The following is a 13,597-nucleotide window of genomic DNA, read 5'->3' on the forward strand; positions in this document are numbered from 1 at the left end:
ATTCAGTTAAAAGCTTCTACTTTAATTTTCACAACCAACCCGTAATAATGTTAAGTCTTCTCGTCCAGTATTGTGTTACATTTACATTTTGTAAAATAGTTTCATGTTCAATAAAATAAAATGTGTGTGTATATAATTATTTTTCCACTATAATAATTATGTAATGTAAAATAATACAATTTATGATATGTCTGCTACTTCCACTTTAATAATTTTATTATGAATTTTTTTTTAAATGTCTGCAACGTTACGCCGTCCACCCCAAAGGGGTAGGCAGAGGTGCACCTGCACATCACGCCACGTAATCCCACTGTTCAATTTACAACCACTTTTCAAGTATTTATTATTGCAAGTACCTGTACTTAGGTGTTGGAAAATCCAGTATTTACTTTTCACCATGTATGTTATAAGTCCCATGTAATAGGGGGTGAGCCTATTGCCATATAATGGGCACAATTCTAGACTACTGAGAAATTTTCGAAGAACCGAAAAAGCCCAGTAATAAATTACGACCACTCTACCATTGAAGTAGTTTAAAAAAAGTATTAGGCATATTATAAACTAAAAATATTTTTTCTTTAAACTTAGGTAAAGTCAAACATATTTTTACAAAGGTAAACAGATTTTTCATTCAATTACATCAGACGTCACAAAAATCCATTTTTCTAGTCCTCAGAAAAGGTCGTTTGTATGTCACAATTTTTAATATAAAATTTTCTCGACCTTTGCCCACTTGTCTACGTAATATTTAAATGCACATATTGTACAATACGATACGATACGATATAATAAATTAGATTTGAATTGAAAGTCATGGTGACTTTCTTCACCTCGAGACTTTTAAGACTACTTCAATATATCTAATATTATACTAATATTATTATATTTTTCTTTTCACTTTTAACTTATTTCGATAATGTACTTGTAGATAATTCTTTCAGTCGTTGATCTTGTAAGTACTTAATAATATTAGTTTTTTTTATAATATTCGTTTTGTTTCGTAAATAGAGTCTATAGATAGATTAATATATATAGAAGAGGTCAACGATCCGAGACCTTTGTCGTCGAGTGATCGAAAATATGACAAATTGACAAATTATAGGGCTTGGATTCTGTGGGTCGAACAAATTCTACTAGGTATTGCTTATAATAATAAAAAAGCCTTTGGAGTGTAATTTTGTTTTATTTTCTTTTTAAACCACAGGAATGAAAAACTTACATAGTATTGAATGGAAATTGGTATTCATTAGATTAACATGTAACGCCTAATTAACCAAAAATGGGTGTCACATTTCTTAACCCCACATCTTTTTCTTCTCCTCTAATAATATCTTCTGATTAATTTCGTTGCGGGATCCAAGACAGTTATTCATGTCCCTGAAACACGACTTCAGTAATCCAGTTGTTTTCATAGTTGTATCTACTGTAGATCCTTTTTTTTTTTTTTTTTTGAGGGGCGAAATCATCCTATGTATCTACTGTAGATCCTGACTTACAGGAGCTGCAGTGGCTCCGGATCAGGGCCCTACTAGGCTGTGGCGAGCTTGTCCCAATAAAAAAAGGAACTTCACATGTACCTATATAGGTACTTAGTACGGTAAAGGAAAGGAAATTTTCCCCTACGTTGTATACAAGTTATACATTTCAAAACCAAGAGCACATACATATACATAACCCGAAATCTTCACGGTCAAGTTTACATTTCTAAGCACAAAATAGGTAACAGATACAGCGATTGTTAAGCGCAAGAGATAAAAAGGACATAAACCGCTTCAGCTGTCAGCGCGTTAAGCTGCGACCGAATGTACACACCACATCGAACTATACAAAACCAGTATAAACTGACCTTTAAATGTGTGGAAAGATCATACAAAGCGAGGCCATGATAAACTGGTTTTGTATAGCTTGATGTGCAGTCTTAGTACGCATGGGGTGGGAAATTCGCCCTGATTTCCACTTCCTAGCATCAAAAGCCTCAGTACTCCGGCGATCGCCGAGGCGTAAAGACGTGTCCTCTGTGTCGATTGTTCTCAGAATCGCGAACGTAAATACGATGTCGTGTGTAATGTGGTTGTGAAAGTGTGTGTAATGGTGTGTTGTGGTGCTCTGGAATGGTGTTTGTTGATCAGGAGACCCCACCATAGTTGCTGGTGACAAAATGTGAGTTATTTTAGTTTTTTTTATTATTACATAGAAATCTTCAGACTTGATGTTCGATGAATCGATCAGTTTCTTGATTATAATAAGAATTTCGGAATAACCTATGTATATTCTGAGAAAAATAATCAAGATGAAATATTGCTGTTATTTTTTTACAACAGCTTCCAAAATCAAATTTGGATGATTGATTTGAATGACAAAAATAGAATGGAGCGATTGATTAATAAAATTTTATGATAATACTATTTAAGCGTAAGTATTCACAAAATAACATAATAACCTTGCCCTTGGACGGAATAGGCATTACATATGTACAACTCGAGTCACAAGAGACTTACATTTTTCACACTATATTTAGATTCCCACTCGTTATCAGAAATACTGAAAACGATTCCAAAATTGATAATATTTTCTAAATTAATTAATATTAAAAAGATCTCGTGTTTAGCATGAGCATCTTCATGCGACCATTTGACCAACGATCCCATCTGCAAGCTAATAATCATCTACACTTCATCGACTTTATTACAAAAACAATTAAGTCAAAAATCCATTACAGAAATACAATTAGGAGTATTTTGACGTATTAGTTATAATGTATTTATGTATGCAACCTTTATCAAGGTGAGCCATGTGGTTCACACAAACAGAATTATTGTGAACTGTTTACATCTACATGTATTACATTTACATAAGTACTTATATATACGTTCATTTATGATATACCTACCTAAGTGTAAGTATTAACATAGGACGTCGCGGACCTAGGTATAATATATATTAATATAGCTATATACCTATAGCTAGGTACCACAGACGGAAGCTACACTATCCATCTAATTTTATAAATGCAAAAGTTTGTATGTTTGTTTGTTACTCCTTCACTTCAAAACGGCTGAAGAGATCGAGATGAAATTTGGAACAAGGGTAGATTATAGTCTGGAATAATACTATAAATTGTGATAATCTAAATACAGATACAAGACGTCGATCTTCAATTGTTTCTGCTATCATCAACACAAAATTCCGTTTCTTTTGATCCTAATCGATAATAAGGTGCCACAATACAATCAAAAACCCATAACCTATTTCTGACTTCATTTAAGACTACTTGACCAACACATCTAACGAATATTACAAGCTCCAATTACCCTTATCACATTCTCACAGCCTACACGATACATCAACCAGCCGTCCTCATAGACCTAATACATAACAGCACTAGATACAATTTGAACGGCTGTGTCAATATTTTTGGAAAGCAAACAACGACTGGGCCCTCGGGATGCTTAGTAGAAACCAGTAAACAACCAACAAGTTGGCAACTCCCTGAGGTGTGCTCCATTATTGGGAAAAGGGTGTTAGATTAACGGCTTAGCCTTGTCGTGAATATTAATCCCTCTGAAACAATTTTGTCTCAGTATGTCTAAGGTCTAGGTTAGAGATAACTTTTGGTCTCCGATGATGTCACTTTTACTGACCTTGTTTAAAGTTACTGTTACAATATGGTAGGTGAGTAATTTATCGGAATTAGGGTGCTTTTACCCCAGATATGTTTTAGGTATGCTACGTTGCTGTGGATGCGTTATAGCTTAGCACTGGTGGAAACGGACTCAGCTAAGCTATGTTTTATATATGAAAAGATGCGTGCTTTGGATATGTGCTAAGAATGGCTTCGATAGTAGGGAAACTATCGATATGCGCATCTTCCTCACATAAGTAGATACTTTTTTTTAAACGTGACATTTTCTGCAGCATCGTAAAGGTTTTTTTTGTAAAGTCTAATGTAATGAAATCAATAATCTATTTACCTTTTAGACACAAATCTAGTCTTTGTAAATAATATTCTACTCATTTCCAGTGATTCACTGCAATATCGGGGTTAATTAATCTGATACCTAACATTACATGTTGTCAATCAAGTTTGTCAAAATTATGTAACACATATATGATACCATACAGTTCCGTTAAATACAAGTAAATTATTATGTACTGGTATAATGAGACAAGACATTACGTTGGAGGAGTTATTATGATAGTAGGTAAATCTATTATTGGCCAATCAATTATATATAATACATATATTTTGTTTTATCAGTATATTTATTTTATGCGGACCATCGTTTTAAAATGACTTAACAGATTTGAATGTAATTTTCTCAATGAAACTTAAAATCATTAAACACTAGCGGACCCCGTGAACTTTGGAAAAAAAAATCTGTGGTATTTCCTAAATGAAAAAAAGTTAAAAATGTGTATCTGGTTATAAATATTTCATAAGTATTTAATTATTTATATGGCTATACTATTTAGTAAAATGTTGACTTAAAATACCATGTTAATGTTCTGATTCTAATAGGTATTTTGACTTTGGTATTATTTATCATTGCTATTAAATATATACCCGGGAGTAGCATGAAACAACAAAAATGTAATGTATTATTCATGTCAAAACAATTACAGTGTAAACGAAATTAATTGAAGTAATATACTATTAGGAGTCATAAACATAACTAAGTACCAATTTGAATTATTATTCTCGTAATTATTCAAATAGTAAATATTTTATATGTGTGTAATTTTAATGATACAACTTTACTTTTCGCAAATAGCTAATGGTTATGTAAAACATTTTTGAATTTACCTATGTATGTATTTTTTTAACAACTTTATTTTTTTTGTTTTGAAAAAAAATATGTTGACGAACGGGTGCTTTCACCAACATATAAGTTCACATACATATGACACCCAGACCCGAAACAACAATTTATGGTTCACACAAAGAGTTGCTCCATACGGGAATCGAACCCGCTACACGTTGCACGTCAGCCAGTTGCCCTGCCACTGCGTCAACCGTGCAGTCAAAAATCATGAAATCAATTCAAAAGTCAAACCGTGCAGTCAATTTATTTTTGAAACCGCGAACCCGCACTCTCGTGCATGAGAAGAGGACGTCTTCCATTAAACCTTCGGGCCAACACGACATTCATAATTGCTATGGAACAATTACTAGACTTCCACTGCACATCCCTAATTTCCACCAACCGTCATCAGTATAAAAACACATATTACCATCTGTGTAATTGTCTAGAATATCACCCCTGGTAATATAGCGAGCTCAGGGAGGAAGCGCTAACGTAGGCAAGTCGGCAGCAAACTTTCCTACTACAAACTGCCTAATGAGGTAGACGGCACTGCAAAGATAATGTAATTGTTGTAGTTCGCACAAACACTGAGTTTTAGAGTTTTTGGTGCAGAGAACAAAGGCAGTTTGTGATCTTGTATTATACATCTGCTACTAATTTTGGGTATTAAGGCATCTGCCTTTAGCCAGATAATTTGGACTATGTACTAAGTAAATGCTTTAAATGAATCATACTATAAAAGTATGATAGTCAAAACTTGTTTGTTTGGATATTTGGATGTTTGTCCGTTAATCACGCTGAAACTGTTCAACGGACTTTGATGAAATTTGGTACACAAACTATTTTGTATTATCTTCCTTTTTAAAAGGCTGACAATACACCTGCGTCTTGTCTGGTGTATATGGGCGGCACTGATTACTAACCATCAGGTGATCGGTCTTGCTCATTTGCCTCCAATTCAGTATAAATAATATCTTCAACCTGAAAGATACACCAACAATAAATTACCAGCAAACATTATGAACATAATATGAACAAGCCGAACCCCTCTAACTCATTACTGGTCTCCTTAGCATAACTAATAACTGCTTCCACAGTTCACAAGTCTTAGTACTAATTCAAATTAATTTCCCAGGTGTAATGAACATCGTTGCAGTTAGGTAGTGCCTAGACCCAAACTAGAACGGTAGCGGGGCAAATATCAACGCAATTTCCTTTACCTCTGCAGCTTCATCGGCTCATTGCACTTTATATAATTAGAATGTGGGTGTAAGATGAGCCTGCTGGGTGCAATTCCTGACTCCATCTATACTTATCTAGAGTAATAAATCAAATTGGAGTGTCTGTCTGTATAAATGGCGTGACGATATAAAAAATGTTTTAATTGCTATTGCAATTACCAGTAAGGGGTATCGCATCGGTATCCATACTTAGGAAAAAAATGTTTTATTTTGTCAAATCCGCATTTGATAATTTATTAGTTACTACATGGAGTCTAGAATTGTACACCTGTGGCAACAGCCTCGTCTCTTGTTATATGGGATTTATAACACAACTAGTGTAAAATGCGTGTGTCATATCAAGGTATAGTATATAGAAAATTCTTTGTAACTCATTCTGAAAATAATAATCATGATGTCGCATTATGTATGTAGTGAGAAGTATAATTTTATATCTATCTTAATTTTCCCACCATATCCTTTACGTCACTGTCTTCACTGAGGCAAACTCACACAACATTAGCTAAGAAACTTGTATGACCGCTAACTACTGAACTTGTGTCGTTACCAGAACACAATTGACAAACAAAAACATGTAGGGAAAACATTACTAGACTACGAAACTTGTTAGAATACTTTTGTAATTTTTATAGCACTTACTAGAAGGTTAATGTCTTTGGAATGAAGATTTATTAGCTTACTGTCACTTCGTATCACAAAAACAATGCTTTATGATGTAGTTGTATGTTGAGAATTTCTACATTTCAAACGTATTTACTTCCAAAAAAGTAGGACTTTTTGTGTCATTGTCAAAATGTCCTCTCGATATTTGCCACTGAAAGAGTTTATTTAAAAACCATTCCGTTCCTACTCTTGCTTTTCGAACCGGAGCCCCGGTAACCCGTTAAGCAGTCAGCAGCTCCGTTTCGTCATTAGCCCTATTAGACCCCATCTTTAGTGGTACTATACGTCACGGAACGCGACGCGCCCTGGTCCGGGTTTGGTTCTGGTCGGACAGCGAGCTACCATTGCTCCAAATCCGCAGACTCGCAACTGAAAGAGGGTAAACCTTTTAGTTAAATAACTGGGATGAGGGAGGCATTTGTTTAGTAGTAGATAATTTCTATCTGATGATGTTCAATATTCCATTTACGATATCTAAGACACACGACGAGTACTCAAAACCGTACAAACAAACTAATTGTTTCAAAACGAAGCTTAATTACCATTTTGCTTCCCTAATTATGTAAACACGGAAATAGGGGTAAGTCCTGAGAGAAATTCGGTGGAAACACTTCCATCATTTTTGATGAAAGGGGCGAAAGATAATGTCGTTAAACAAGAGTTTTTCTGGACTGAGCAGGTTAGGGAAATAGTCGCATTTTCCTTGTCGCGAAATTTATTAAGGAGCTGTGCAAAAAGTTGCGGCGGCTCGGATATAATGTAGGACCTTGTTGTATTACCTTGCTTGTTTATCTTTCTTTTGGAAAATAAATGTTTCTTAAGACTGTGGGGTTTTGGTGACTACAATTTGGTGAGCCCTAGAACATAATGCGGTAGTGGCAGGTTGTTCATTTCCGTGAAAAAATAAAAAAAGATCACTGTACCTCTACGTTTTATGATTTCGATCAACTCCTATGGTACAAATGCATGACTATTTATGTAAGAATTATATTCAAAGTATGTTTAACATCATCCGGGGCATCAACTCCATCTAATACAGTAGTTTGCAACTAGTCAAATTCAATACTTAGTTTCAACACTTACTTAATTTATCGAAATAGTATAATAGAATGCTATGAATAATTTTGTAGGAGATCGCAACTTATGATGTCTTAAAATTTTAGCGTCAAAAAGCATACTTAAGTATTTCTTAAAAAAATAGCTAGAAAAAAAAGTATTTCGTGTTTATTAATGAACGTACGATTAGTTTGGAACATTTTATTCTATTGAAAAGTAAAAATAATTAATTTTTGACTTAGGAAACCACTCAATCGCCGATTACCGTACGTCCCATTGAATCAAAAGACGAAAAACATATTTTTATATTATCATAATGTTATTTATCTTCTGACCAATCACCCAACCAACTACCCCGATGCCTAGACGTTTCACCATCCTATATTAAGATGTCCAATCCACTTTATTAGCATGTATGTAATGTAAATAGCTGGAAGGAGCTCCTTCCTTAGTGCGGAGGCACTCGGACCAAAGCCTTCAGGCGGCGAGTAAATTATGCATTGAACATTAAGTGGTGCTTCGTAGTTGTAAACATTATTTAGGTCGCTACTGTGCTTACATTGAGACTGGTTCAAGTTTATAATAACAAATATTATCGTGGAAATTTTGCTCCTTAATATGTATTGTGGATAGGAACAAAAGTTTTCGATTTATTTATTTGTTATCACAAAATGTTACCTAACTTTTATAAAAGGAACACTTATAACTGTAAATATAGATAAGCCTAAGGTATTTTTATTACTGTTTTCATTGTGCAATATTACTGTATGTTACTAAAACAACAAAAAATAAACTAATGCAACCAGAGTATTGTCAATTTTTATGGTTAGACCTAATTACACTAAAATAAATTGGACTAAGTCAGTTAAAAATATTCGTATCTTTTCTAATAAGTAAATATTACAATATAATACATGTAGCGCCATATAGTGTCAAGTCAGCCGGCTCTCTTGTTTATACCCATCAATGCACTCCATGCGTAATTTTACTAAAAACTTTATTTTTGTATTTATTTAACAAATACAAAAATAAAGTAATATCAGTCCCCATATATTTCTTTTATCATTAAATTTATTTTAACATTATCAAAATAAGATCAAAATCAATAGTTTTGCGACTGGTAATTATGTATGATTCTGTATCACGTATCAATATTGAATATCCTTATTCATACATATTATCACAATCATAATAAATGTTACCAGATCCAAAATTTCATCAATCCAGTATTGGGTTATACTATAATGGGTTTTGTTTGTGCTCTCGTAAGAGTAAACAAACTACTTGAGTGATCGAAATTCTAGAAAATATTTTTGTTTAGCCGTGGGCTGCTATGTGTTTTCAATATACTTTAGGTACCTGTAGATTGTATACATATATAATAAATATTTTATGTTTCTTATAAACTAAAATAATAGTAAGACACCCACTTTGTTCTTTAGAATTTGAGACGGGATATTTACCATATTTATGTCTATGAGTTTCCGATATTTCGGCACTATTGCAAGCGCCATGATCACGGATGAACTGAAGTTCTAATGATAGTGTTAGTGACCATGTCAGTTTAAAAACTTATATCAGTTTGTTCTTGTTGTTTTAAGCAAGTTAGTTTAATGGGTCTATGTTCTATTGAGTATTGTGATTCTTAGGCATAAGATACTGCGTATTATTTATTACAAACACGAAATTATCTATGCTATTATAAACGTGAAAGTTTGTTTGTCCGTCAATCACGCTGAAACTTTTGATGAAATTTAGTATACAGGCCGGGTATGAGCTGACTTGGGTGATAGGATACTTTTTATCCCACGGAAACGCGGGTGTAGCTGCTGGCAGAAATTAGTTATAAATATTTTAATTTTAATGTAAGCTTTTATCCTCGTTCACTATTCACTCATAAAAATTATCTCAATTCTATATAAACATCTAAAAATATAAAAAAGGTTTAAATCTAAATCAAATGAAATACCTAAATATAGAAACTTAACGAACATTATCAAAGAACAATACTTAACCCCGAAATCGAACCAGAGACGCAATATTATACGCAAACATGAGCTTCAAAAGGCAGCCTCCCAAATCACGTGTCATTACCATATCTACCCGCAGTCGGACATCGAGATAACAGCGGCTACGGCCCCAGCAGAATTTGCAATTTTCGTCCCATGCTTACAAATGAAATAACACTCAATTGCTTTCGGAAAATGGTTGAAATTGCTTTGTGTATTTGAGACGATAGTTGTTATAAAAAATGAGTTTGCCGTCCCTTTACGATACAATTTGAGTTTAGCTGGACAATTACATTTGTGTTTTTTGTTTAGAAGCACTTTTCTCTCTTTGACTGTATTGTTACACATTAAATAGTCGCATGTTTTTATTCGCCAATCTTTTGGCACAGGATTTTGCTTATTCGTTTTATTTTTACTTTTTGTTAGTCGAGTGTCCTTAAAAAGGCACGTAGGTACATACTTGCTACCAGGTACAATTCTAAGGTGAGAAACTTTCACGAATCATCAAAAATAGGTACAAATCCAAACTTCATAGAAAATATCAATCAACCTTTGACCAACCTAGGAACTGAATCCAAGACTGTACCTAAAAAGGCGAATACATATACAATTATACACTACTAGGTACAATTATAAGGTTTGAAAGTTTCCAACGTCATCATAAAAGGTACAATTCCAAACTCCTTAGACAAAATCAATCAATCTATGGCCGTCCCAGGAACCCGAGACCCTTTGCCAAGCAGACACACTTGTAACACCAGAGGCACGACCCGGTTATTTTTATAGAACTCAGTTCACAGAATAGTTCCCAAAACTTTCATTTCATACATTTCTTCCTCTTTCGAGAATTTAATTCAAAACTACGAGGTGTCAGCCATTTTGGAATTCGAACAAAGTTTTCGCGGCAAAAGTTTTTGTAATATTAAACTTTTAATGATTGATATTCGAAAATGTTTTGTGCCAGTTTCAATAACTAGGTTTTTGAGACACTGTGAAATTATAGTTTGTAGTTTATTTTGTATTAAATTTAATTTTCTTGTTTGGCATAGTTTCGCTCTGTTGAAACTTTGTTCGATGTGTTGTTTCATGATTGAAAAACTTGTTCGCAATTTTTCATTACTATAATTTGATTTTTGTAAACTGTAAGCATAAATACAGAGTTTGAAAGTTCAATGATGTGTGTTATAGAAATGCAGATTTTTAAGATAAGTACTTAAAAGACACAGTTATATTTTTACCAACAAACTAGTAGCCACGGTGTATATTCATGTTTTTTTTTATGGAATAAGCCGGTAAACGAGTAGACGGATCACCTGATGGTAAGCAATCGCCGCCGCCCATGGACACTAGAAACACCAAAAGCGTTACAAGTGCGTTGCCGGCCTTCTGGGATTTAGGAATATACGGGTTGTTGGACAATCGAGAGTAGTGAAGATTACGAAGGGGGTTAATTGGGCCTCCGGTAACCTCACTCACACTACGAAACACAACACAAGCGTTTCACGTCGGTTTCCTGTGAGGCCGTGGTATCACTCCAGTCGAGCCGGTCCATTCGTGCCAAAGCATGGTTCTCCACTTCCAATTCCGATTCTTTTGTATTTCCTTTATTCCATATTTAGGTCCATCCATTTTTAATTCTCACACTTTTACAGCACCTCAATTGACGTAATCCAAATCATACCTCCCATTAAATCCTCTTTACACTGTAATGCATTCGCTTCTCATTGAATGCTGTTCCGTGAACAATAGTAAGCCAAAATGGCGACCACTGTCATCACAGTGGTGCATCTCATCGTGGTCACTGGGCCGTGGTGACGTCACATTGCAGATTGGACACACGCCAAGCCCCTAATATTTATAGGCTAGTAGATGTTACTGATGAACTCGATTTCTATTGTTTGTATATATTGTTAAGCTTTTTGCAAACTTGATTTAATTAGCTAAAAATGGGAAATTGGATTTAAAAAAGCGTTGTTTTGCGTTTACAAACATACAAGTTCACATGCACATGACACCCAGACCCGAAAACAACTATTTGTGGATCACACAGGAGTTGCTTCGTGCGGGAATCGAACCCGCTAAACGTTGCGAGGCAACCAGTTGCCCAGCCATCGCGATGTGCAGTAAATTTTTATAAAAATAAATAGTTAAAATTATAAGAGTAAAACGGACTAGTGATATTTGAGTGGCTAACATCCCTGTCATAATTTTTGTAAAGTAGCAATATTTTACACTAGGTTAAGTGTTAATCCATTCGTCAATTGTTATGAATAGTATCTGTACTTATCAGTACATTGCAGCGGCAATATTTAATATTTTTTTCACACAAACAAGCGAGTTAGGCTACAAATTTGTTTAAAGCAATTACTATTCAGCTCCCGAAACCCCGCAAAAAATTTAGAGGTGGATAAATATGGAAAAATAAATCCGACATTGTCTACCGCGGTGATGGGACACGGTACACACACGGCTACTCATGAAGCTAGACAAAACCAGTATAAACTGACCGTGGAATGTGCGAGTAGGTCGTTGAAAGCGAGACCAGAATAAACTGGTTCTGTATAACTTGATGTTTGTAGACCATTACACGCTATCAATAAAATTCAAATTGTCCTGCTTTTGAACGATATGCAAATTGTTAGTCGTTCGCGTGACCATTACGCCGGCCACCGGCTGGGGGTAAGCTGGACAGTCGCTGTTTATTACACGTTACTGGCAAGTGTCGCCCATAAATAGAACCTGTACAATGTCAACTTTGACTTTTTAAATCCATGTGTAAAAGCAACCCTATATAGATATGTATAGGGTTGCTTTTTTTGTTTTTTAAATGTAAATATTGTGTGGTTGAATTGTTTACATGTGAATGCTAATTACGTAATGTAACATATTGTATAAGGTCACGCTTTTTAATGTCTAAAAGGGTAGACTGCACACATCAGTGTGTGTACAATAAAAAATCCATGTTAAACCAGTTATGTCATTAATCTAATGTAATTTTGATATGATATTAAACTATTTCTAAAAACCCTTCCTCTTCTACTAATTTTATAATTAACTGTCCAAATGGTTGAAAGGATCCGGATGAAATTTGCAACAGGGGTAGTTTATGGTCTTATATAACACATAGAAAATTTTATCATTTTATCCCAAAAGGCGCGAGCGAACCCGCTGACAAGAGCTAGTATATCGATACTTTTTTAATATAATCGATATAATATTCGATTCGATTATTAAAAAAGTTTAGTTGCCTTTCATAGAACTTTGAAAGATGTAGACGAATATTCAAGTTCAAGAAATAATATAACTTTGAGTTATTATAAGTTTTGTGGCTCATTAGAAGCTGGGTCGTCTTATGTAGCAGATTATTACTTAATTGTCTAATAACTACCACGTCTGCTCAATGCGGGTTGACGATTTCAAACTTATAAATTATTTGTCGTTGGTAGGCGCTGATCGAACAAATGTCAATGTCGAGTGAAGTGAAAAAATAAATTATGTCATTTTTGTGTCAATGTCAGTCACATATTTTACAACAGTCGACAACCATTTAACGTATAATTTAGCCAAACATTAGAACACTACTTCGAAAATTACTTCATCCTACCAGTAACGAGTGATCTAATAAAACAAATAAAAGAGCGATTTCCAGCTTCAAAAACCTTCCAGAAACTTTTCTTTTACCAAGAAAATCTTTTGATTAGGTGCCAAATGGTTGGTTGTATAACAGCGGTGCTAATCAGAGCACCCAAAGGTGATTCCAGGCAGGCTACTGCCTATGCTGACCTCTTTTTTGCCGACTTTTCGTTTCACGGCCCAGAAAATT

The 13,597-nt window shown here is 34.4% G+C and overlaps 1 protein-coding gene across 1 annotated transcript in view; it reads left to right on the forward strand.

Moving 5' to 3' along the window:
* The first annotated feature begins 1,993 nt into the window (after positions 1-1,993).
* The window catches only part of LOC118275514 (uncharacterized), a 141,522-nt gene continuing 129,918 nt past the window's right edge, over positions 1,994-13,597 (forward strand). The window contains exon 1 of the mRNA XM_035593504.2: positions 1,994-2,160. Coding sequence (XP_035449397.2) covers positions 2,159-2,160 — 2 coding nt within the window. The 5' untranslated portion in view covers positions 1,994-2,158. The remainder of the gene's footprint in view (positions 2,161-13,597) is intronic.

This window comes from Spodoptera frugiperda, chromosome 8 (genome assembly GCF_023101765.2).
Source record: "Spodoptera frugiperda isolate SF20-4 chromosome 8, AGI-APGP_CSIRO_Sfru_2.0, whole genome shotgun sequence".
Classification (NCBI taxonomy): domain Eukaryota; kingdom Metazoa; phylum Arthropoda; class Insecta; order Lepidoptera; family Noctuidae; genus Spodoptera; species Spodoptera frugiperda.